At 31.4% G+C, this 24,625-nt stretch overlaps 1 protein-coding gene across 1 annotated transcript; it reads left to right on the top strand.

Moving 5' to 3' along the window:
- The first annotated feature begins 2,805 nt into the window (after positions 1-2,805).
- LOC105337133 (uncharacterized) lies at positions 2,806-24,037 on the top strand. Its single transcript, XM_011441725.4, has 16 exons — positions 2,806-2,855; positions 4,116-4,179; positions 4,657-4,779; positions 5,554-5,667; positions 5,767-5,844; positions 6,861-6,988; positions 16,432-16,518; positions 17,280-17,372; positions 17,464-17,577; positions 18,810-19,014; positions 19,108-19,251; positions 19,348-19,433; positions 22,305-22,375; positions 22,483-22,580; positions 22,759-23,470; positions 23,550-24,037. Exons 1-16 carry the CDS (start codon positions 2,850-2,852, stop codon positions 23,665-23,667), a joined length of 2,241 nt encoding a protein of 746 aa, XP_011440027.3. The 5' UTR covers positions 2,806-2,849; the 3' UTR covers positions 23,668-24,037.
- Positions 24,038-24,625: the final 588 nt, after the last annotated feature.

The following is a 24,625-nucleotide window of genomic DNA, read 5'->3' as shown; positions in this document are numbered from 1 at the left end:
GGTGTTATATCGGTAGCAGGCAATTTAAATCGTTGTTGGCAATGGTTAGACAGCCGTGGTGTTTGGATTGACTATCCAGATGACGTTAACGATCAAATTAACCGCAGGCTGCAACAACGCCCGAATGCATCTGTTGTGGTCAAATGCAAGGAACAAAGGTAAGAATTAAGCTGCAAAAGCATTTACATGATAGACATGAAATATATCAGAATGACATGAATTTTTTAATTTATTTTGATTGACATTGATACAGATGTTTTAGAATAGTACCATCCAAGTCAATACAAATCAACATTGAATCCAAGAAGAGACATTCAATTCGATGGCAAAATTCAAAATGACTAAACAATAATTTAGAAAGTAAAGTCATAAAAGAAATTACATGAATTGTGATTAAAGTGAAAAGTAAATTGTCAAAAAAGCTGCATATGATGGTTTTTATTTTGGATAAAAAGAAGAACGAGTGTCATCAATCAGTTTCATTATAAACTCCTATATAATACTTATTTTGGAACTGCAAGCGATTTTGTGGAGGGAACTAGCCTGTATTCTAACGGATTGAATGATATTTTTGTTATCTATCGTCTAAACAATACGATCTACCAGGATGTTAAAACACGTTTCAGTTGATGAGTTAACGTCTGAGAGGATTATCCCAAACCTTTTGTATCATGTATGTTTTTCAATATATATGTTAATTTTTTTTTTTATTAAAGATATTTCTCCTAATAAAATATTGAACTATGAAATTGAAACGTATGCAGTTTGTTATGTGAGTGAAAAATGAAATTATGTGATTGTACAGAAACATGGTTTATTTAAGGAACGAGAAATCGTATATTACTGTGGAATCTTTTTATTTCATGGGGGCCGATTTCGTGAATGTCAGTATTTTGCTTATTCGTTGGGATGTAATTTCGTGGATTCGTCGGTTTTTAATTTCAGTAGGAAACCTTAAACTATTGTTATTAGTTTTCGTCGAAGATGTTAATTCGTGTGTGAGGGCTACCCACGAATACCACGAACATTGAGCCACCACGAATTCTAATGATTCCACAGTATGAGGTATCAAAAACGATAGGGGGTGATAAAATCCAATAAAACATGCAGAGCTTTAAGATTAATTTGATCACGCCCGACCTTATTTGATCATCTCAAAATATTTAAAGAATGATTTATCAACACTTATAATTTTCACCAAAGTGCGACTGAATGCATGTTTAAGATTATTAGTCATTTTTGAAATGTATTGGACAATACAAAACGATTCGTAGTGTTTTCCCAGACAAAGACAATGGTAAAAGTAAATATTGATATTTAATACTTGACCGTGGTTCTGTTTGAAATACGAGTTAATGACTTGTATAATTGTAGTTTTGAATGTTATACCTTAATCGCAAGTGATAAACAAAATACACAGTGAACTCTGATGACCTTAATTCCAAACCAACAACAGAAATTAAAAAAACAATTACCGAACTATTTTAGCTTTCTTATGTCAAACTAGTAATTTTGTTCCACAAGAGCATCATGTATTACACCGGAAATGAGAAAAGCAGTTCATTCATCCAGTGCACAGCGACTAATTGAGGTTAAACTATATAATAATTTAATATAAATAATTTTCTGAAAAATGAAAGCTTATATTTAAAATACTTCGAATGCGTATCTAATTACATACTGTTCGTATTTTGTTGCTTTTAAATTTGTCAACGAAAACACTCTATATATAATTAAAACAAAATTACTGCTATGAGTTTGAGTAACTGTATAATATAATGTAATATAATATCCTACAAAATCTTTACACGTTTTTTTAAAACCATGATTATTTTTACTAATGTATTATGGATATAAAATGTACAATCAAATTTAATATTATTCCAATCGTCTTTTTTATTTACATAAATTAAATAATTATGGGATAAGAAGATTAAAATTCGTGTTGTCGATTAACAAGTGAATATAGTGTATATACTTATACAAGTGAATACACATGTATACACATCACATACATATCAATAGGATTATTAAACCTTGATTCAAAAAAGGCCGCTATCACCAGCTTATAATGACTAGTTAGTATTAGTTCATTTTATTAATGTCACTCACAGACGAATTCACATCCCTACGAACTTGATTTTTTTCTTGACAAAAGTATGTAAGATTGTAGTATTTAATTTGTTTTGACAACGTTTTTGCACTACCTATCGTCGCTGTAGTTGGAAATTAATATATTCAGAAAAGAGCTGCAATCCGATGTATTGAAAATGAATGACTGTGTTATTTATAATCAGACCAATCGCAAATCATATCATTATCACTAAATGATTTTTGTGAATTTCTTAGGTTTCTATTTTTATTCAAATGAAATAAGAACAGTTGTATTCATGGAATAAGAAATGCATATTGTTCAGTGGATATTCTCCGGGTTTTATTTGCTGTTGTTTAAAGAGGACGACTCGAATAAAATGAAAAAAAAGTCATGGTCCCATCGTTGCTACTCATTGCTGTTTATACACATTTCAGCAATATAATTTTTAGTTTTATGAATCGGTTGTTGGGATTAAAATACTAATCTTCAATACATTGTTGTTTTTCTACACTTTTTAGAACGTAAAAAATATTGAAACACGTTTTTTTTAAATAAATTTATACAATTTCTAATCCTTTAACTAAAAACTATCTGATTTGTAAACAAGTTTAAACCTTCATTTCCCTTGATTTCCCTTATCAGATATTTTGTACTTTGTGGTATAATAGTTTTTCCCGGAATTTATTCATTTGTTGTACTTCCTGAATGAATAGCTTTTCCGTCCTCATTTGGAATAAATGAATGCGACACAAATATGCAGGTTTGTTGACGTTTAATCTAATCTATCCCAAATAAAGTTATTTATGCAACACTTGTTAAAGTATGGTTTATCTACAAGTTAAATCTTTTGTTGGGAGATCTTTACATTGTCCACTAAAACAGAATTGATTTGTTTTTAGCCGAAGGCTCAAGTGAGCTTTCTGATCAACATGTGTTCGTTGTTTGTAGTTGTCGTTGTCATAGACACATTTTTATCTTCTTTTCCAAAACCAATTGGCCAGTATAAACAAACCTGGCACAAAGCATTAATGGTTCAGATATAGGGGCACAACTTCTTCAGAAGTGGTAATTTTAAATAATTGAAAATTTGTTTATATTTTTGAATAATCTTCTCCAAAACCATTTGGCCAGATAAGTTGAAAGTCAATTTCAAACATCTTCAGGTACTATAGATTAAAGTTTGTTTAAATCATTATCCCCATGGGTATGGTAGGGTCATACGGGGGGGGGGGGGTACTTAACATAAATGGAGGAAATCTTTTAAGTTATTCTCGCAAACACCATTTGACAGGAAAAGCTGCATCTTTGAATCCACAAATCATTATTCTCAGGGAAAGGGTAAGGTCACAACTGGTGATGAATGTTTACATAGAAATATAGAGACAAAAAACTTTAAAATGATGATTTTCTGAAAAACAATTTAGATATAGCATTATTGGAAGCATCTTTGTAAATTTAAGTAAGTGATTCTTGGTGTGTTCAAAGGATGACTGAAGAATATTTAAAAATTTTCATTTAATGGTAGTTGCACATTTATTTATTTAAGTTTATGTTGCAAGAAAATCGATAGTCACGCATGCACTCATGATTAAACCGAGAAAAAACTGTTTCTTTTTTCGTTCTCTGTTGTAAACGGTATACTTTGGCCTGTTGAATATTAGAATTCACCACATGATTTCTAACGTAACCTTGTGGATAATAGATTTTCTCACGTGACATGCTAAGGAAGTGTGCATAATGTGATAGGCTATATTATTTGTTTCTCACAAATATCAATTTATGTGTTGAAAAAGTCAAGTATATTATATACTAATCAATGATTCTTTATTTTGTAGATTATTTAAAATAAGCACTGCTTGACTTTGTGTTTCGGAGAGGGTTTATATAAGCTTAGACTTTGAATCATCAATAAATATGTTTAAATTAAATTATGTTGTGATGTCATTCTTTTTAATCAGTTTTCACGTGCCTTTTCGATAGGTCTTCGGAAAATTCTATTTTGAGCAAATCTGTTTTTCAGGGTATTTCGGAAGATGCACTCGAATTAATGTGGCGTACTCAAGCTAGGATTGACGCCAAGAAACGTACGTACATATGCGTTAAATACGCCATTTACAGTGTTTTTTAAATCATAAAATAATGATATCTTCATGCAAAGATGCTAATATTATAACTATTTATAATAAATAAATGACCATTTGTTTTAGAAAACAGAATTACCTTTGTTGAAAAAATCCAGAATTTGAATTTTAAAATCTCAGAAAAAACTGAAATGGTTATATAATTTCACAATACCAGAACAGGGGGTATTTTGTTTTCTTTCACGGCAAGAAACTTGCCATTAAATTATTATAAATTGTAGACAAGATATGAATGTTGATGTCTCTAAAACCCCAAAAATATTAACCAGTAATTTTAAACTGAATCGCCCTAATCAACATTTACAACAATGATTTTTGTTACCTCAGATGAATGCGTAAATCTTTTATCTTGGCTGTTTAAAAATGTGTATAGGCTTAATATTAAACTGTATATTGTAATTATATTAACTTCCATTGTAGACAAATCAATGCGTTATAAAAGAGGTACGGGCAGCTGTGTTCTTTTTATCCTTGACTTTTCTGGGAGTATGCGAGGATCAGGAATAATAAGTCTTAAGCAAGGAGTGTTTGATATTTTAGATGGTAAATCACTTAGATAATAATTCCATGTGTTTAGAGTTTTTTTGTACTCTGTACATACTTGATTGTACATGCAGTGCATTTTTCACCTACATAAACAGTAAAAGTGTACCCGTTATAATCGAGAAGATAAATACATAATTCGTTGATATATACTATGTTCAATAAAAACGGATACATGTCGATTAATAAAAGTACAATGCCATATTTTTCACATTCTGTGGCACCACAGGTACTAATGAAGTATATTTTCCTAGCACTGGTGTCAGACACCCAAAGTGTTCTATTTATCATCAATGTAAACCCCGCATTTTAACAAATTAAGTTACCCTGCTACTCACACATTTTGAGTTCCACTTTTAATTTTTCGACGCCCTAAAGTGAACTATGAAAATCAGTTTTGGGTATTGATATATTGCGCAACATTTCCAAATATATGGTCACATAAATGTTTCAATAGAAATCAAGCATGATGCAAACTTTGCGTTATTACTTGTGGTTTGAGCAAACCAATGAATCACAAGTACAAAAATTTAAGAAATGCCCAATATGTTGCATCTTCGCGAGCCAAGGGTTTTCGGTCCAGTCCGCCCCCCAGCAAAGTGGACCGAAAACCCTTGGCTAGAGAAGATGAATATGTTGTAAGCAATACAAAAATGCTGAAACCTATTAATTCAAATATTCCTATTAATTCTTAGACAAATATTACCAATACTTATTTTTTTATACTTTAAGTTAAAATTCATTTTTGACACTACGTGCCCAATCTGTTTGCAGAGTTTTCAGATCACTCTGAGCTTGGTGAAAATGTTGCTATCCTTATATTTGGAGAGGAAACTAAATTTATACATTATTACTCCAACCATTATGCCGAAATCAAACAAAGCCTAGGTATGTACTTAGCAAATTTTTGCATGGCACATAACACATTTTAAAATTAATAATTGATCAAAAATTCTAAACATTGATGCTACAATGTATTTATTTCAGAAAACATTGAGCCATGTGGCCCGTCTCCTCTCACAGCGGGATTTTTATTGTCTCTTGGGGGTTTATACGAAGGATCATGTATGAATTTTTTTCCATCTTATTATACCTCAACATGACTATTCAATTTAACGCGACATTTGATTAGTTCTAGACAATCACGTTTCAGGGCAATAAAACTTCATATTTCCCTGCAATCGTGATATTTTTCATTATATCCCACCCCTTCGGGTTTCCATTCCATGTTTATGAAAAATCCAGTGGATGAGCAGACGATGCAATAATTCTATTAAAATATTTCTATTAAAATACTTCTATTAAAATCGTTTTAAATCCTTTTTATGTTAGAAAACTGACATTGAAGAAACCATTACATGTAAACATTAACTACGTTATTGTGTATTTCTAAATTATCACATGTCGTTGTGTATAATAAACAATTAATTGCATGATAGTGAGGGAATTATGAAGATTTATTTGCCTAGAAAAACTTCCATCGGACGTTGTCCTTGGGAAATATGATTTTCCATGAGGGGATAAATCTCCATATTTCCCTCAAAATCATGCAATATATGTATAATATTACAGACATTATACGATTTATTTATGATGTTCGATCAATATGAGGCATATATAACAGATTAATTAATGTATGATATCAGTTATACCCAAGATATATTTTGAACAGCGCTGATAACACTCATGGAACAAACTATCATATATGAACCTGCAAGAAAGAAAAAAAAATATTTTAAAATTATGGAGTATTCCACTGCTCCGATCGATCGAGATGTGATTGCGTGTTTCGCAAGACAGAGAAAATATGAAGCCAGTCGTTATTAATGCAAATAAAAGTAAATTATCATCGAAATTCTTTCACCGCTTCATAAATTTTAAATTTTAAGATATTTGGCAAGGGAATTTAATTTTCTTTAATAATTTCCTGGGAATTTTAAATCAAAATTATGACAATTATAGTATTTTGGGGAAAATACATTGTTTGAATTGTAAATGTTATAAAACAATTGTTTCTTTAAAAACAAAGTGATTAATTTCTATTTCTCGTTTCTTATAATTATTTATTATTATTAAATCAGCTCATGTACAGAAAGTTGGAGATTTCCTTTTGACTGCAAGGGTTGTCCTTTTCACAGACGGTAGACTGACTGATTTTTCGAATGAAGACGCAAAGGAGAATGAAGCAGAACAACATCTTAGTCAATCAGTATGTTTGACATTATTAAATATTATACAAATATTACACGCATTCAACGTACCAAACTACTTGTATTTGCCCTGAGGTGACAAAGGTCAAGGAGAGGCACATATTCTAGTATTGTTTCCCGAGTAGAGATATAATTTATTTACTCTAATATCAAAAAAAAAAGTTTTTAAAAAAGTGTATTTTACTAACACATGTTGGTATCACATATATTTTCAATAATAATAAATAGGTACGAACACTTACGCTGATATCGCTTAGATGCATCATTTAAGCTGTCTGTTCTTTAACCGGAAAGATGGCTATCTGCTATCTAATTTATGAACTAAATCTTCAAAATAACACTTGAACACATATAACACTCGTCAGACAGTGATTTCTTACAAAACATGGAACGGAATTGCAAATTGATTCCGATCAGAATGAATTCAAAAGTGGATACATTGCATCTTGATTTTGTCCGGTCTGATTAATTACAATCGAGACAGGTTTGGGGTAATGTAATGGTAATACATTGCAATGCATTACATGCTTTCAAAGTAATGCTAGTAATATGTAATGCCAAAAATATAGCATTACAAGAAATGCCAATGTAATGCATTAATTTCCAAAATCTAGTGTAATACTTGCATTATATGGCATTACTTTGCATTACTATGCTTTTCTATGCATGTTCATTTTTAAAATTGTGATGAATTGAATAATTGAAATAATATTTGATTAAGAATTGTTTTAAAGAAGAAAAGGTCATTCTTGACATAAAGATATTTTGGTTGTATGATTAAAAAAAATTAAAATCAATTCTTAAATTGTCAATATAACTAGCTGTAACAAAATAATTTCATAACATTTTAACAGTGTTGTTATTAAGAATTTTATATCTATACTACTATATCAAAATAATAGACTCGAATTTTTGGGCTTTAATACCGAGAGATCGGAAGAGTACTGACTTTTGTTTTATATATTTTAAACATAATTTGTACTTAAAGATTACCAATTTGTTTTTATTTTTTCTCAATTAAGCTTAGCTAATTTATAATCAACAAAGATTCCTTTAAAAAATCCGGAAATCGTCTGGGTGTTTTTTATTTTACAATCTTGCGCATGCGCATTACATTCACGCTAAATCACGGGAGGATCTTTAGTTTATGTTTCCTCAATATCACATTTGCATGGATAAACTCAGAAACGATAATACAAATACGAGAAAATTTTCATTGAAAATTTGTTATAAAATTATACATGTATTATTTTTTTCAAAGAAAATACGGAAGATGACTTTAACTCAAAGTGCATTTTGCTACATGAATTGACTGTGTAATGCACAGTCATATAAATTCAAATGACGTATTGTTGGGGTGCTAGCTGGGTTTGCATAATTAAAAGACCTAACAATCACTTAATATGTAAATATTCTAATATTTAACAGTGCAATTACTACAAATATTATAGATATAAGGAATCAATCTTTAAACATCATGAGGTGATAATTTTGGTCGAACCGTAATTAAATCTATCATAATGCCCTTCAGGCTTAATTGGATTTGAAGACATCCCAACCATAAATTATCTCCTCATCTTATAATATACAAATATTGATTTCAAATTCCTTAAATAATTGTATTGCACATCAATTGATACCAAAATGTTTAGCTCTAAACTATTCTATTCACAGCAGAGGCGATAGTTCATGCCATTTAATTGAAATCCGATATATGTCACTCTTTTGTGCTAACATATTTTAAAAGTGATTTTTTATCGTTTCTTCAAATAATATATACTGGTTTGTCAAAGTTCTTTAATATGCAATATGTTAATATGTTATAAAATACACAGACATAAAACTCATTTGTGTCTAAAGTGCAAAGTGTTTCTAAATCATATAACTGTCAATCATTTCTCTCCTTTTACTGTGAACCAATATGTTAAAGACCATAATGTTTTTGTAATTCTTCAGACATGATGTCAATTAAAATGTTGGTTAATCATGAATTACTAGTATAGGGGGGGGGGGGTATTTCAATGCGGAATTTTGATTGAAGGAAACTAATTTTAACTCCTTTTCATGGAGAAACAAGAAATCATATTGACGCAAACGTCAAATGGGCCGCCAAATATAGTGTATGCATCATCATTGGTTGTATACATTATAAAACACCACAAACAATAACGTGTTGGTTGTACTAATTTTAAGGGTAAATTTTAATATATTTTCAGCAACACGTTATCATACAATTACCGTTAGGAATGCTTACGGTAACGAACTCGATTCTTAATAATAATAGTAAAAGCATTCCTAAAGCCCCTTTCACAATTGGCACACGAGCAGAAGCGACCAAATATTCGTGCGACCGAAAAAAATAAATATGAATCGTCATTTGTTGCCGAAATAATCGCATATGAAAAGAGTATTCGTACGAATTTCGCACGATCTAAGCAAGCGTTGTGCGATGTAAACGCATTGAATCTTGCGATATAGCTTGCGTCTGTATGCGACTGTTGTACAATGAAAGCAACTGTTGAAAGATAATACGATAGGAACGCGCGAGAGACTAGGTGATCGGGCGATCGAACGTGCGCCAATGTGATTGGACGTGCGATTATGCGTTCCATGGTACGAATGATCGTGCGAGTCAGACGGGGTATATACACCACCCATAACCATAGCCATAGTTGAAAGCGAGATAAGATGCCGCCCAAGAAGATACAGATATGCAGCAGCATTTATTATTATACCTCAATATGATTATTCTATTATATCTGATAGGTCTAGAAAGTCACGTGACAGGGCGATGTCATAGGAATGAAAAAGCCGATATGAGCATACGATGTACACAAATATGTTTAAATCAAAAACATTTCATCATTATGATTTTCTTTATATCTCAGAACCAACTTAACTATCTACGATTTATGAAAGAAAAGTGCGACAGTTACATGGGAAATCAAACAATCACGACTGTTGAAAAGTCAAATATTATTAGAAATCAACTTACTTAGTATTTTGTGTAATAATCATACGTTGCTTGGTATAATAAAACGTTTATTGCATTAAAGTTCAGGGAATTTGGAGATTTATTCCCCAGAAAAAACAAATTTCTCTCCGGCGAAGCCCTCAGGAAATATGATTTTTCTTGAGGGAATAAATCATGTATTTCCCTCACCATCATTCAATAAATGTATATTGTAAATTTTGTTTTGAAACAGAGATACTTATACAGGGTATATATACTAGTAGCAAAGCATGGCATATTGAGGCTCATTAGTCGTGCAATGATAATAAAACGTTGCAAGATTACATGAGACACGTTGAGCAACAGTCTCACGGTCGCAAAACAGACGCATAAACACCAGCGATTTATCTTACGATCCTTATAAATCGTGTATCACTCTTGCGAGTACACAAAACGTTGTAAAACGTTCGTACTAATGTTCGTGCGTTGCACTGCGATAATTTGGATCGCGTTCGGTCGCGTCTGAATAGTGTGCACGTCCACTATTTAGAGGAGACTTGATGCGACCAGTAAAACGTATGCAACGAATGCGAGAGCTCGTGCAACGTATGCGAGAGCTCGTGCGAAGCTCAAAATTTTCGATCGCAAAGTGGTGTAAAAAGGTCGAGCGCCAAATGTGAAAGGGGCTTAACGGTAATTGTATGATAATTGCAATAGTATGAAGTAATTGAGAACCCATTAATCAACTCACCATTATTCTCTTGGATATTATGTATTTCAAACCATTTTGATATTTTTGTTGCATTGTATTGAATTAAACCTTAATGAATTAGTTTATATGATTTCAAGGGACCTCATGATAAAATAGAAATTAATGGATTATTTAAAAGGTACATGTATATGTAAGATCATCTCATTCGCGCATGCGTGAACAAGGGCGGCAGGTACAATCTACAGGGAGTGATTTTTCTATTATTTTGTAAAATATATACTAGTCTGTGTTCGAAAGTGTCAACATATTTATGAAACAACTTGTACCGGTCAAATGACTCGCTCGAGTAAACGAAAACGGAAAAATAAGACGGTCAACGTGAGTGGTGAGAGATCACAAAAGATTCACGTGAGTAATCCTCAAACCTCTGTTGTCCCAAGTCTCCATGGTATGGAATCTATGATAAACAGCAGTATTAATAACAGTTTTATTGCACAACAAGCACAACATTCTACGCCTAATACTGCAACGATGCAGCAAAACAGTGATGTTATGTGTAACTCTTTCGCCCCCTATGGGCCCCAAGGCCCCCAAAGTCAATTTGCTGGACTTCTATCGCCAATACCTGGCCAACAACAACAGCAACAGCCACAAAACATAGATATCATGCAAGCCCTTAGATCCATGTCAAGAAATTATGATCAAATGTCTGCTAAACTTAACAAACTTGATACCATCGAAAAAAGACTCACTGATCTGGAACGGAATTCCACGAGTGTAAATACAGAACTAAAAGAAATGAAGGTGAAGGTCGATGGAATTGAGAGCAGTATGTCATTTATCAATAAACAATATGAGGACCAAAGGAAAGAAATCTCGGATATCACAAAAAATGTCTCAGATATTACGAATGCTAACAATACCATGATGAAGGAACTGAACTCTATGAGATCAGATTTTGAGAACCTAAATGAACGACACCTTGACCTCCAGATGCGATCGATGAGGGACAACCTGATATTCGAAGGGATCCTGGAAACCCAAGAAGAAAATACAGAAGAAATCAAGAAATCCTGAAGGAGTTTCTCAAGTCAGAGATGAATATAACTGACGAACCTCAGTTCCACAGAGTTCACAGAATGGGAAGGAAAACCCAGGGCCGTCCCCGACCCATTGTAGCAAAGTTTGTACTACATACAGAAAGAGAAAAGGTCAGAAAGGCGGCATCTACCACACTCAGAGGGAAACCGTTTGGGATAAACGAACAATTCCCAAAAGAAATAAACGATAGAAGGAAACTACTATATCCCCAATACAAACAAGCCGAACGACAGGGAAAAAAAGCTGTAATGGTAGCTGACAGACTTTACGTAAACGGCATGCAAGTTTTCGCACACCCAACCCAGATCCCGCACCAACCTGACTCAGAACGCGAACAACATCCCGCGTGGCGCAACGCCGCACACTCAGAACCCCGTATTGCGACAACGCAACGCTATGTGTAGGACAACCAAAGAGAGCGATCGAACAATGTAAACAATGCGAGTGACTGTTATAGTAACTCTCTCACATCTCCGGACCCCACCAGTGTTAAACTGGTTTGTATCAATGTATGTGGTCTGACTTCAAAGCTCCAATCTCCTGAATTCATTGACTTTATTAATAAATATGACATAGTTTGTCTAACGGAAACGAAAACGGACAAATGTGATATTATAGAAATTCCAAACTTTGATATTTTTTGTAAACATAGGTCAAATTTATCATTTCGAAAATCCGGTGGTATTATTGTATGTATAAGGAAATCTCTTTCTTGGTTTTGTAGCATCGTTAATAATGATTGTGATCATGTACTATGGATCAGATTAGAAGGTAGAGCGTTTGGTATCAGTAAACATATTTTGCTGGGAACCGTTTATATACCTCCTATTAATTCTAGGTTTTCATCTGTTGATATTTTTGATGATATAGAGAATGAAATTTTTTGTTTATCCAAAGAAAATGAATGTGTTTGTCTTATTGGTGACTTTAACAGTAGAACATCAACATTGAGAGACTATAACGAATCTGATGAAACATCACAAATATTTAATAACACAAAGAGTGACATTAATTTTAATTGGGTGTCTGATGAATTGGATGTACAGTCTTTAGAAAAATATGGTTTGTCTATTGAAAGAAAATCTAAAGATAATATTGTTAATTCTTATGGGAAAAGACTTGTTGAAGTTTGTAAACACTGTAATATGATTATTCTTAATGGTAGATTTAGTAGTGATCAAGAGGGTGAGTTTACATGCAAGAAAACAAGTGTTGTTGATTACTGTATTTCCAATACTGAATTTTTAAAACATGTTCAAGATTTCAGAATATTACCATTTTCTCCATTTCTATCGGATGTACATAATATTATTGAGGTACTATTAGCACTTGGGAACCAAGATAACACTGAATCAATATATCAACAAGCACAAACGAAAGAATTAGCAAAAAAATGGAATTCTGAAATGAAAGATACATACCATAATTATGTAGAAGATAAATCAGAAAATATCTTAATGTTAACAAATGAACTATCAAATATTAGGCATGAAAATATATCACTTAAGGTTATTGATAATGCTGTTGAAAAGATTTGTGATATTTTGGTTGGAAGTGCTTTAGATGTTTTTGGTAAGAAACCAATTTATACCAATGTTAAAAATACTTTTAAGAAACCATGGTTTACTAAGGACTGTAAAATTGCTCGACGTAACTTTAGAAGAGCAAAAAAGATTGTATAAAAAATTTGGAGGAGATATTTTTAAAGAAGATTTGTATGAAAAAGAAAGGTTATATAAGAAAAAACTAAAATGTGCAAATCTGAGGCACAGAGTTGAAATGAAAAAACAATTGTGTAACTTAAGATCAAAAAATCCTAAAGAGTATTGGAAAATTTTGAACTCTGATGTTGACAAACAAAGGTGTAGTGCAGATTTACATGATCTTTTTACATTTTTATAAAGAATGTTGTAACAGCAGTTGTTTATATCATGATGAATCAAAGAACAGTGTATTTTCCCTGGAAGAACTTGATATGTTAGCCAATATTGATCTTAATACTGAAATTAACCTACCTATAACACATGATGAAATTTTGAAAAGTATTACCATACTGAAGAATAACAAGGCATGTGGAGATGATAGAATATTTAATGAATATATTAAAAGTACACATGACTGTATGTTGAACTTATATGTTGTATTATTTAACAAAATATTTGATTCTGGCGTGATACCTACACAGTGGATTTGTGGTAATATTATTCCAGTGTATAAAAATAAGGGGGATAACAAGGATTCACAGAACTATAGACCTATTACACTACTGAGCTGTTTGGGAAAATTATTTACTGCTTTAATTAATGAAAGACTTAATAATTATGCAGATAGAGTTCAACTTATTTTAGAAAATCAGGCTGGTTTTCGTAAAGGTTACAGCACTGTTGACCATATTTTTTCATTATATTCTCTTATAGAACTTTTTAAAATACACAAAATGAAATTGTATTGTGCTTTCATAGATTTTGAAAAAGCATTTGATTCTGTCTGGCATATTGGCCTATGGAACACGGTTTTATTGAATAATATTGATGGAAAATGTTTTACAATTATCACAAATATGTATAAAGGTATAAAGTCAAAAGTACTGGTCAATGGAAGATGTTCTGACTATTTTGAATGTACTGTTGGAGTAAGACAAGGGGAAAATTTGTCACCTTTTTTATTTTCACTGTATTTAAACGACCTAGAAGAATATCTCCATGTAAATAATGTTAGAGGTTTAACATGTCTCTCCAACAAGATTAGAAAAGATCTTAATCTTTATCTAAGTTTTTTTGTTCTACTGTATGCTGATGATACCATCTTATTGTCTGAAAACCCTGAAGAATTCCAATACCTTTTGAATACTTTTTCTAAATACTGTAAAAACTGGCATCTTAAGGTCAATAGTAAAAAAACCAAAGTGGTCATATTTGGTAGAGGTAAAAGCAGTAACCAATTTACTTTTGAAGGCGCACATTTGGAAATAGTTAACAATTTTAAGTATTTAGGTGTTACATTTTGTAAAAGCAATTCATTCAATTTAAATTTTAATGATCTATATGAAAAGGCTATTAAAGCCATGTATAGTTGTATTGGAAAATGTAGAAAGCATAATTTAGCAATCGACTGTAAATTAGACATGTTTGATAAAATTGTCCAGCCAATATTTTTATACGGCTGTGAAGTATGGGGTTTCCAAAGAACAAAGCTTATTGAGAACTTTCATCTTAAGTTCTGTAAACATATATTAAATCTGAGTTCCTCAACACCAAACTATATGGTGTATGGGGAACTTGGAAGGTATCCACTTATTATTAATATTAAAGTTAGAATGATTTCATTTTGGGGTAAATTAATTAATTCCCAGAACTCTAAGTTATCTTCAAAACTTTTTCATGTACTCAAAAACTATAAGAATCCATGGTGTGCATTTGTAAAGAACATTTTAGATAATTGTGGATTGTCCTATTTATGGCAAGAAAATTCTATAAATATCCCTTGGTTAAAAACGAAAGTTCGCAGCATACTATTAGATCAGTTCAAACAAACATGGTATAGTGATGTTCAAAATTCACCAAAAAGTATAAATTACAGATTGTTTAAAAAATCATTAGCTTTTGAGGAATATTTTTTGAATTTGCCAACAAAACTATGGAAGAAATACTGTATTTTTAGAACTGGTAACTCAAAACTACCTATTGAGACAGGAAGATGGTTCAATATTCCAAGAGAGAATAGAACTTGCAAATTATGTACTTGTAATGAAATTGGAGATGAATTCCACTATTTGTTTAATTGATCTGACCTTTGTATAACTGATGCTAGAAACATGTATTTACCAAAATATTATATATCAAACCCAAATGTTTTAAAATTTGAAGCATTGTTTAATGTATCAAACAAAAAACAACTTATCAAGATTTGTAAATTTATAAATACAATTATTGAGAGAGTTAGCTCTCTTGGTTAATGTACATGTACTGATCCTTCTTCACAATGTAATTTTTGTATATATCTTCTCTACACTGTAAACACAGTTTATTGAGAATAAAGTTCATTGTCATTGTCATTCAGTAGAATCTGCACAATTTTAGAATTAAAAAATATGCCGGATATTTTTGTCCTATTTTGTTTGACGCAGAACATAAAAAAATTAAATATATTGTCTATAAAAAAAGTTCATGTTATTTAGGTCTTTAGTATTTCAGGTCTTTAGTATGTCCCTTATACCGATACATTGTTTTGAAACGAATGGAAAACTCCGAAATTTTCCAAATAGATGAAAAAAAAAACGTGTCTAACATGACAGTCTATGACCTACTTTACATTTACGTGTAAAAAAAATGTATTCTTTTTTAAAAGGCATGAAACATATTTCTATATGCAAATTTACTTTTAGTTCATAAAGAAAGGCATATATAAATTCTGGAAAAAAAACCTATCCCGCAGAAACGCAGTGACAATATTTAAATGTATATCAAATAACGGACCGCCTTCTGGCGGCCCGTAATGAAATTTTAGGCTTGGTAAATTAGGGAGTAAAATCTAACCCAGATCTTTCTTTGATGAAAGATGCCATATCGCTTAAGGGTTTATAATTGCAAGGGCATTGTATCTTTAAAGTTTTACTTATAGATAGGCGACTGTTCAGAATATAGTATGATTCCATATATTTTTTTTATTTTTAACAGATTTTAAGGTCATTGTTTTCAGTAACAAATGATATCGGGAGTAATCACCCAATATTCTGTTTTCCGGTCGGCGATAATCCTAATTACGTACGTATATTGAGTACATATTTACAAAATATGTTACTGATTTTTTTATATGGAGGAGAGTGTTCAAATAACAGAGCAAGTAAGATAAATTAGATGTCAATATACTTTACATTCCACACTTCTCTGATATTTATCAGATAATCAATCACTTTTACCTCTCAAAATATTCAATACGCAGAAAGTATATCCGGTATTTTATGCTATAAGAAACGTTTTCATCTGCGAAAAAATGACAAAGGCAAATAAAAACGATACATGTTTCCCTCATTTTTGCAAGTTTTGTGACACGCAAAAAAAACACAGATATACGGAGTTGTTTCCAATTTCTGGGATAGGGTAGCATAAAATCGGTTTAAAATTAAGAAGAAGACTTCTTTTAATTTTCATTTTTCTTTTTATTCACAATCCCATGTCGTGAATGACTAATAGTACAAGCCAATGGGGAAACAGTTTTTATCAATTTATTTACAGATCATAAACATCTTAAACTAAAATCTGATAAAATATATTTCATTTTTTAATATTGACGTTGCATTACGTAGTGTATACATTAGAGTTAATTTCTAGTCTTCCGTTCAAATAAATGTTGATTTCATTCTGATACAAAACTCGAACGCTAGATGTTGGATTTAGATAACAGAAAAGACTATTTTTGAATTGTTTTCATTCCTTTCATTTTAATTGTAATTGTAATACATTCTATTATACTATTTATTTTGTCTTATTACTACTGCGTCATTTTTAAATAATTTACATTTTAGGATTTACTACACGAAATTTCAAAGCAATCTAAAGGTGGCCAAGTTTTGGAGATTAACAAAGCGAGATGGTTTGGAAAAAATACGCTTCATTATGTAATTTGATTCAGATGCCATTCTGTCTTAAATTCTTAATTAGAGCTACAATGATAAGTTTCCATTCATTTACAAATTTATATTCATAAAGAGAGGAGCAGACATTGCTTATAGAATGACAGACCAGACCACAGTCGACAGAGAAGTCTTACGAACAGTGGTTACCTCCGTGATGTCATGGCCAACATACGAAGAGGAAGATTTGGTGCGTTTGTTTAGACCAGATGTATTTCTAGCGTAGTTGTAACCTCTCCTGGTTTCAAAAGATTTTGATAAAATATTTTTTGTCAAATATTTCATAGTAATATAAATGATACATGTATTTGATTATAATACTCTTTTTAAATGATGTAATTCCTTTAATATGATAGAAGTGTAAAAACTGACGAAGTATTTCACATTTAAAACTATATAAATTTTAAATTAAGGTAACTCCTTACTCGTAAAATTCTCAGATATAAGTTAAAAAACAAAACTGATTTCAACTTAATAGGCTTCGGTGTCATCAAATATTAGAAAAATATACATGTCATCACACTTTTTGAGGTGTCAGATAAACATGAACTAGAGCATATTTTAGCATCAGAAAACCGTACTTTTTGTTAGAAGTAAAATCTGTATTGGCAGAAACTTGTTTATATTTTTTAATTTTATTGTCAACTGTGTTAACAAACTAAAAGTACAAACACATTTTGAAATTTGTTGTTGGAATTAGAATAATTATAGCATTTAGACATGCAACTGAGAGAAAAGTCCGAAAAAGAGTTATTTCCCCTTAGCATGGATAAAATGTATAACAAAGTGGAAATTTAGGATAAAATTAAGTTGCAAAAATATCTTGAACTTAACAGTATTTCCAATTACATTCATGTGATTATGCTCACATCAAATAAATAAAACTATCTTTTGAATATTAAGTAATCTGAAGAAAACGTTATATTGATATTTTCTCTTTCATAAGTGAGATTTCATTTTCATCGGCAACTTTAAAAAAAAATTGATCCAAAAGTTAATTGCAAAATTTAACCATTTGTGTGTTTTAGCTGACTTCAAGGTGTCAGATCACAACTTAAAGTCAATGCATCGTTCTTAACTCTTTGAAAGTTAAGTGGAAATCAGTCAGCCCGACGGCAAGACATTAATGTGCTTATTTCAAATAGTTAATTCATTATACTGGTTTAGCACTTTAAACTTTGGTTCAATGTATACAATGCTCCAGTAAGGCATTTCTAATGATCAATTAAAATTTGAATACCAGGCCTCGAGTTATATGTGAGATATAGAGCTCGCAATTATGTATTGTGTAGACAAAACTCGAGTCATGCTTGAAATATTGTACTAAAGCATTAGCATAAAGCATAAAATTTGACAAAAATCGTGACCATACCCATTTAAATGATGTTACAACATGTATTATATGGACATTCGTACTTCAAGGATACAATACATGAGTTATTGAGCCAAAGAACAAATATCATTGCGACTCAAGAAAGGGTTACTGAAGATCCAGCTGATGAATACCATCAGGAAAAGTTTGCCACTATCCCTAAGCTTGGTACAAGAGTACGACGTGGTCCCCACTGGACGTTTGCAAACCAGGATAGCGAGGGAGCCGGAACAATTGTTGGACACGGAGATTTAGGTAGCTGTTCAAAACTCATAAGAGATATGTATGCCATTGTATTGATTATCGACTTATGTATAAAAAACCATTCAAATATATTTTACTGGGTAGCTGGAACAGTGCATGTTGAATGGGACACTGGGCTTCGTTTTCCATATAGTATTGGATGTGGAGGTCTATACAATGTTGTTGTTTGTGATGAACCTAGAATCCCTGATGATGGATTCGCAGCTGTTGGTTGTTTAGTAAAGCGAGGTAAGTGTTCAACATTTATGATCAGATAGTTTATTATAGTTTATTTTAAAATATGAAATAGATTTTAAGAAATGTTTTAATGCTATAATTTTTCAGGTCCACACTGGAAATGGGATGATCAAGATGGCGGAGTGGGATCAATTGGGACGATTTACAGAGTAAAGGATGATGCAACTGTTTACGTGAGCTATGCCCTAGAATTATTCACCTTCCTGAAATAATGTCACATGATTTTGTCGTTTCAAGGTTTTTATTTTATATTTTACACTAATCATATCCATATCATTGTAAATAGTTTCAATAAAAAGCTATTTCTTAAACATAACAATTAATGTTTAAAAGCGACTTGAATATGTCAACATGCAAAGTTTCGGTTCAATAAAAGTTCAGATAATTTTCAAAAACTATTAAATATTGACTACATGTGACTTCACACATGCTAAATGCAACTCATTTATGTCAGCTTGTAAGTTATGTTGACATGCAGGGTAAATATGTAAACATGCGACTTACCTAAATTGACAAGCAAAAAATATATATCAAAATACAGCTTTATTTATGTCCCCATATATACAATATATTCATGTGAATATGCATTTTATTCATATCGAATTGCAACTTATCTATATCGACATTTGAAAACAGTATATTAATATGCAACGTGTGTGTTAAAAAAGCAATTTTCTACATTCTACATACTCAGTAGTTTTATTTTTTTGCTCATCTGTAGGATCCTACGGAAACGTATTAATAACCGCCTCGAGTTGAATATTAGAACATCATATATTCTCATTATGTCAGATGTAATTGCCTCAAAGTTTAACAATATAAATACAACAACAATTTTAAGTGAAGCTTTTTTGACTTATTTTGGACGACTTAACCACTTCCATTTATCAAAGTCGAATTCCACAATGTCAAAATAAAAAAAATGCATATTTATTTTGACGCTAAAATTAGCCATTTTTGCAACATATCATATGTGACAACTTTACACCGGCGACTTATTTAAATTAAAAAGATTAAGTCATAGTAAATTGAACTACTACAATAATTCAATAATTAGTTATTTAGTTTAGAGTTCTGATAATTGAAAGCTATAAAACAAATATACCGTAAATCTGTAAATTTTTACCGCAGATAAATTTTTAGCAAATTTGCGCGTGATTTGCATTCGCAAAATTATTTTTCCTAGAAATTAATCAACAATAAAAAAAAGTAAATCTAAGCTCTTCTCCTCACTACATGTATATGAACAGGTGTCCGTAAGTTGTAGTCATTTTAAAACCTGTTTTATAATCAGGTAATTACCCCCTAGCTATAACCAATTTGTGGAGAAGGACTTCACTCAAAACTGTATCTTTGATTGACTGTCAGCCTTATTACGGAATATGCAAATTTGAACATTATTTTGAATTGCTAGCTGAATTCTGCCATTTTCCTCTCATTCTCGCCCGCTCGAGACTGGAAAGCATAACCTGTGTTTGACATGTGACCCTCCAAAAATTGTGTAGTGTACAAAAACAGTTGCATATGAAGGTGTAAACTGCTAATTGGGATAGTTATCTCGTTATAAATACGTATCAAGATACTATTTTAGGTAGTTTTGTTGCATTTGCTTCTGTTATTGTATATATCGGTAATTTGAACAAGATGTAAATTGCAGAGATCAACTCTCACATGATACTATAAGAAAATGGTAAACATATACGATTCGAGACAAAATTAGAGGCGGCGAATATATGATATCCAAAGGTTAGCTATCATTGTGCATGTCAAATATGTGTGGCATTTAATATTTGGGTGCTTTTTAGTTTCAGCGCCGACAACAATTCGCTAAAAAATTTTAAAAAATGTAAAAATTAATCTATAGCTTCACGACTCGGATTCGCAAAAATTTAATCGATGTAAACATTTCCAGATTTACGGTGTATATATATATATATATATATATATATATATATATATATATATATATATATATATATATATATATATATATTGACCATCTTTCCTTATTTGGGGTAAAATATATTTACGTGTGTTTGTGTGAAGAGGGGATGTCCTAAAATTAAATAAGCAATGAAAACTATGCTTTAGACTGTTGTTAACGACTAAAATTAACTTATCATACATTTACTTACTCTATCATTGTTGCAGTAACCATATTAATTTTTCACAGGTCTGGATAAATGCGCAATTAAAAAAAGGTTTACATAAGATTTTAGTTATTTCAAATTCTTCGCAAGTTCTTTATTGCAGTTCCGTTGCCATCAAATTATAAAGGTTAAAATGGATTCCTCTTTCTTATTTCCCTCGCTTAATTGTTTCAATAGTTGAATATATATATCAAAAGATGTTATGATGTATTTTTTAATGATTTGACATTCAATTTTTCAAAATGTCTTTTCTTGTTAACAGGAGCAGAAATATGCTCTCGTATTGATAAAATTCAAAATGGCATTAAATTGAACTGAAATACAAATTTGGTTCAGTCAAAGGGGCATAACTCTGTCGAATATTGCTTGATTGTACTCAAAATCGTACTTGACCTAGATATTATTATAATAAATTTGTATACTAAATTTCATCTCAATACTAGAAACCTCTGCAAAAAATGAACGGAAACCATTGGTTGACCGACCAACCAATATACTGACCGACAGACAGACAGACAGACATCAGCAAAGCAATATGCCCTCCCTTCTTCGAAGGGGAGGGGGCATAAATATGTATAATTTAAAGAATGATAAAACAATTTATTTCATGAAAATGAATAGCTACGCAAAACAACTGCAACTTGTAAATCGAAAATGGGGACAAAGAGTTAAAAGAGAATATCATCAATATGCAAAGTTTAGCCAAGAGGTAGTTGAATGACAAAAACCTTCGCTTTTTTCATATCTGAATTGCAATTAAGAATTCACAGACATAGATCGATCAAATATTTATAAAAAGCGCATGGTATTTTATTTGACTTTATTAAAAATGACCAACGCAGATTTTTTTTTTTGCATCTTCTTTAACGTTTACCATTTTGTTGTATTGTGCAGGTACGTTGGCCTAGCGGCAGAAACAGCAATTACAGATTTGGATACGAAGGAAAATTTGACATTGAAGTTTGGTATGGCAATTTAATTGTTTACATTCTGTTTTGATATGAATGTTGTTTTCCTGAAAGCAGCTTTGGCACCAATGTCAACTAACGAGTTAATGGAATTTGTATTGTAGTGATCCTTTTTCTCCAGAAGTGATACAAGCTGTAAGAGAACAACAGAAAGGGGCGCAGTGTTTCAATTCTGATAAAAAGAGATGTAATGATTTAAAGGGTTGGTAGAGATAGATTATCATCTTGATTTTTTTGTCTTGTTAATCTGGTTGAGCTCTTTTTACACATTTGCAAATACATCGTTAAAAGTATCCCTTCCAATGCATTACATAAAATCAATAAGAAATTATCAATTTAATTCAATTGTGTATGACCCATAAGTGCTCATTCACTAATAGGGATGTTCAACAAAGATGACACGACAAAAAGTGAATATGAAACAAAAGAAGTCATAGTATCCACCAAAGACTCGCAAGTATCCTCAGATTCCAAAAAACTAGAAACATTCAAAACCCATTCACCGGACACAGCATTCTTGGATAAATCAGGTATACGGAAGAGATTTATCTCGGGTGACAAAAGACATATTCTCGCCGATGAAATTCAAAAAAGCAATTTAATCGTTACTGATGATAACGACATACAGACAGACTGTGCTAGTGAACAGCCACATGTCTGCATAGCAAAGAGAAATCCCAACTTTTGGAAATCTGACTCGAGAACCGACTGTAAAACTGAAAATGAAAATATCAACGCTTTTAAAAATGCAGAAAGTTTTGATGTTCCCAATGAATTTAATAATGTCTTTTTAGAAGAAAGTTTCTTTGGAAGCCAACTTTCTGATGGTAATGAGACGTCATATCCTCAAAATTATAATTCAGACGCAGTTTACGATTGTTTTCATGGGGCCATGGAAGAAAATGTCTCAAATAACAATGTACAAAATGTTCATCATTCAGAACAAATAACGGATGACATAAATTGTCGCTGGCAATGGCTTAACTGCAATGGCGTTTGGGTAGAATATCCAGATTATGTTAATAGTCAAATCAATCATAGCCTTCACAAACGTCCCAAGGCGTCTGTTGTGATACATTATCAGGAGCAAAGGTAAGACATGATCTGTCAAAATATTTATAAAATCGAGACAAAATTCAGCTTAAAATATGATGGACTTTTATTTATTTAGTTTTAGAATAGTAGCATCAAAATCCATACAGATCAACATTGAATCCAAGGAAAGAACCGAAATACGCTGTAAAAATTCAAATGACAAGGTGTCAGATTGGAAGAAAAGCAATTTGTAATCTTCCGATTATTTGTATTTCAAAGTGTTTAATAGAATGAACATGAAAATGCTTATCTTTGTTTGAGAGTAGTTCCATCCAAGTGGCTACAGATCAACCTTAAATTCAAGAACAGAACTGAAATATGGTGACAAAATCCAAATGACAAGGTGTAAGTTTGGATGGAAAGCAGGACAGGGTCTTCATTCAAAGCTGCGAAACAAAAATCAACTAAAGAGAGATTTAAACTCAAAATTATAGAATGAAGATGGCGTTAGAACGATTAAACATAAAAACTATATTGAAATAGTAGTCTTATATTACGTATATTACTTTTTTGTTTATATCTGTCTACATTTATTCTGATTGTTTCTCTTCTTGATTAAACATTCGAGCAGAACACTTTGTTTTAATATCAATAAAACATAAATAATTTGACCTCGATTATTTCGGTCAATACATACTAAAAGATTAAAAATGTTTAAAATAAAATTGCATTGAAAATATGAACAATAAACCCATTGCATAATACACTTTTAACGATCTCCGATCCTCAGCAATGTTCGATAACTCTTAGTTATCCAGATTGTTTTTATTCGTATCATAAATCTGCCTTTCATATAGAAAAAATAATTAGTCTTCTATTGTTAATATTAGTTTTTCAACGCACTGGTTGAATAATTGATTACGCGGAGACCTACTACACAGAAGTAAAAGGGTTCAAGCCACATATTCATCGACAAAATCGGTATTTTTTCTTATTTGATATCAACATGTATATTCTATTGCATCCATCGTAGGCAAAATTGCAAAAAAGCTCGTAAAATGTGTGGATACCGTCAATAATCTTTTCTTTTGATGTCTTTTCATTTAAAACGTTTGAAGTACAGATAACATTTTATGATAAAAAGAAATACTTTGAGGCTGAATATCGGAGAACCTTTCTATATATATTCTTTCTTACAAAATCATAACAAAT

This window comes from Magallana gigas, chromosome 6 (assembly GCF_963853765.1).
Source record: "Magallana gigas chromosome 6, xbMagGiga1.1, whole genome shotgun sequence".
NCBI classification, from domain to species: domain Eukaryota; kingdom Metazoa; phylum Mollusca; class Bivalvia; order Ostreida; family Ostreidae; genus Magallana; species Magallana gigas.
Note: the sequence above shows the minus strand (reverse complement) of the source record. Positions and strands in the feature narration are given on the sequence as shown.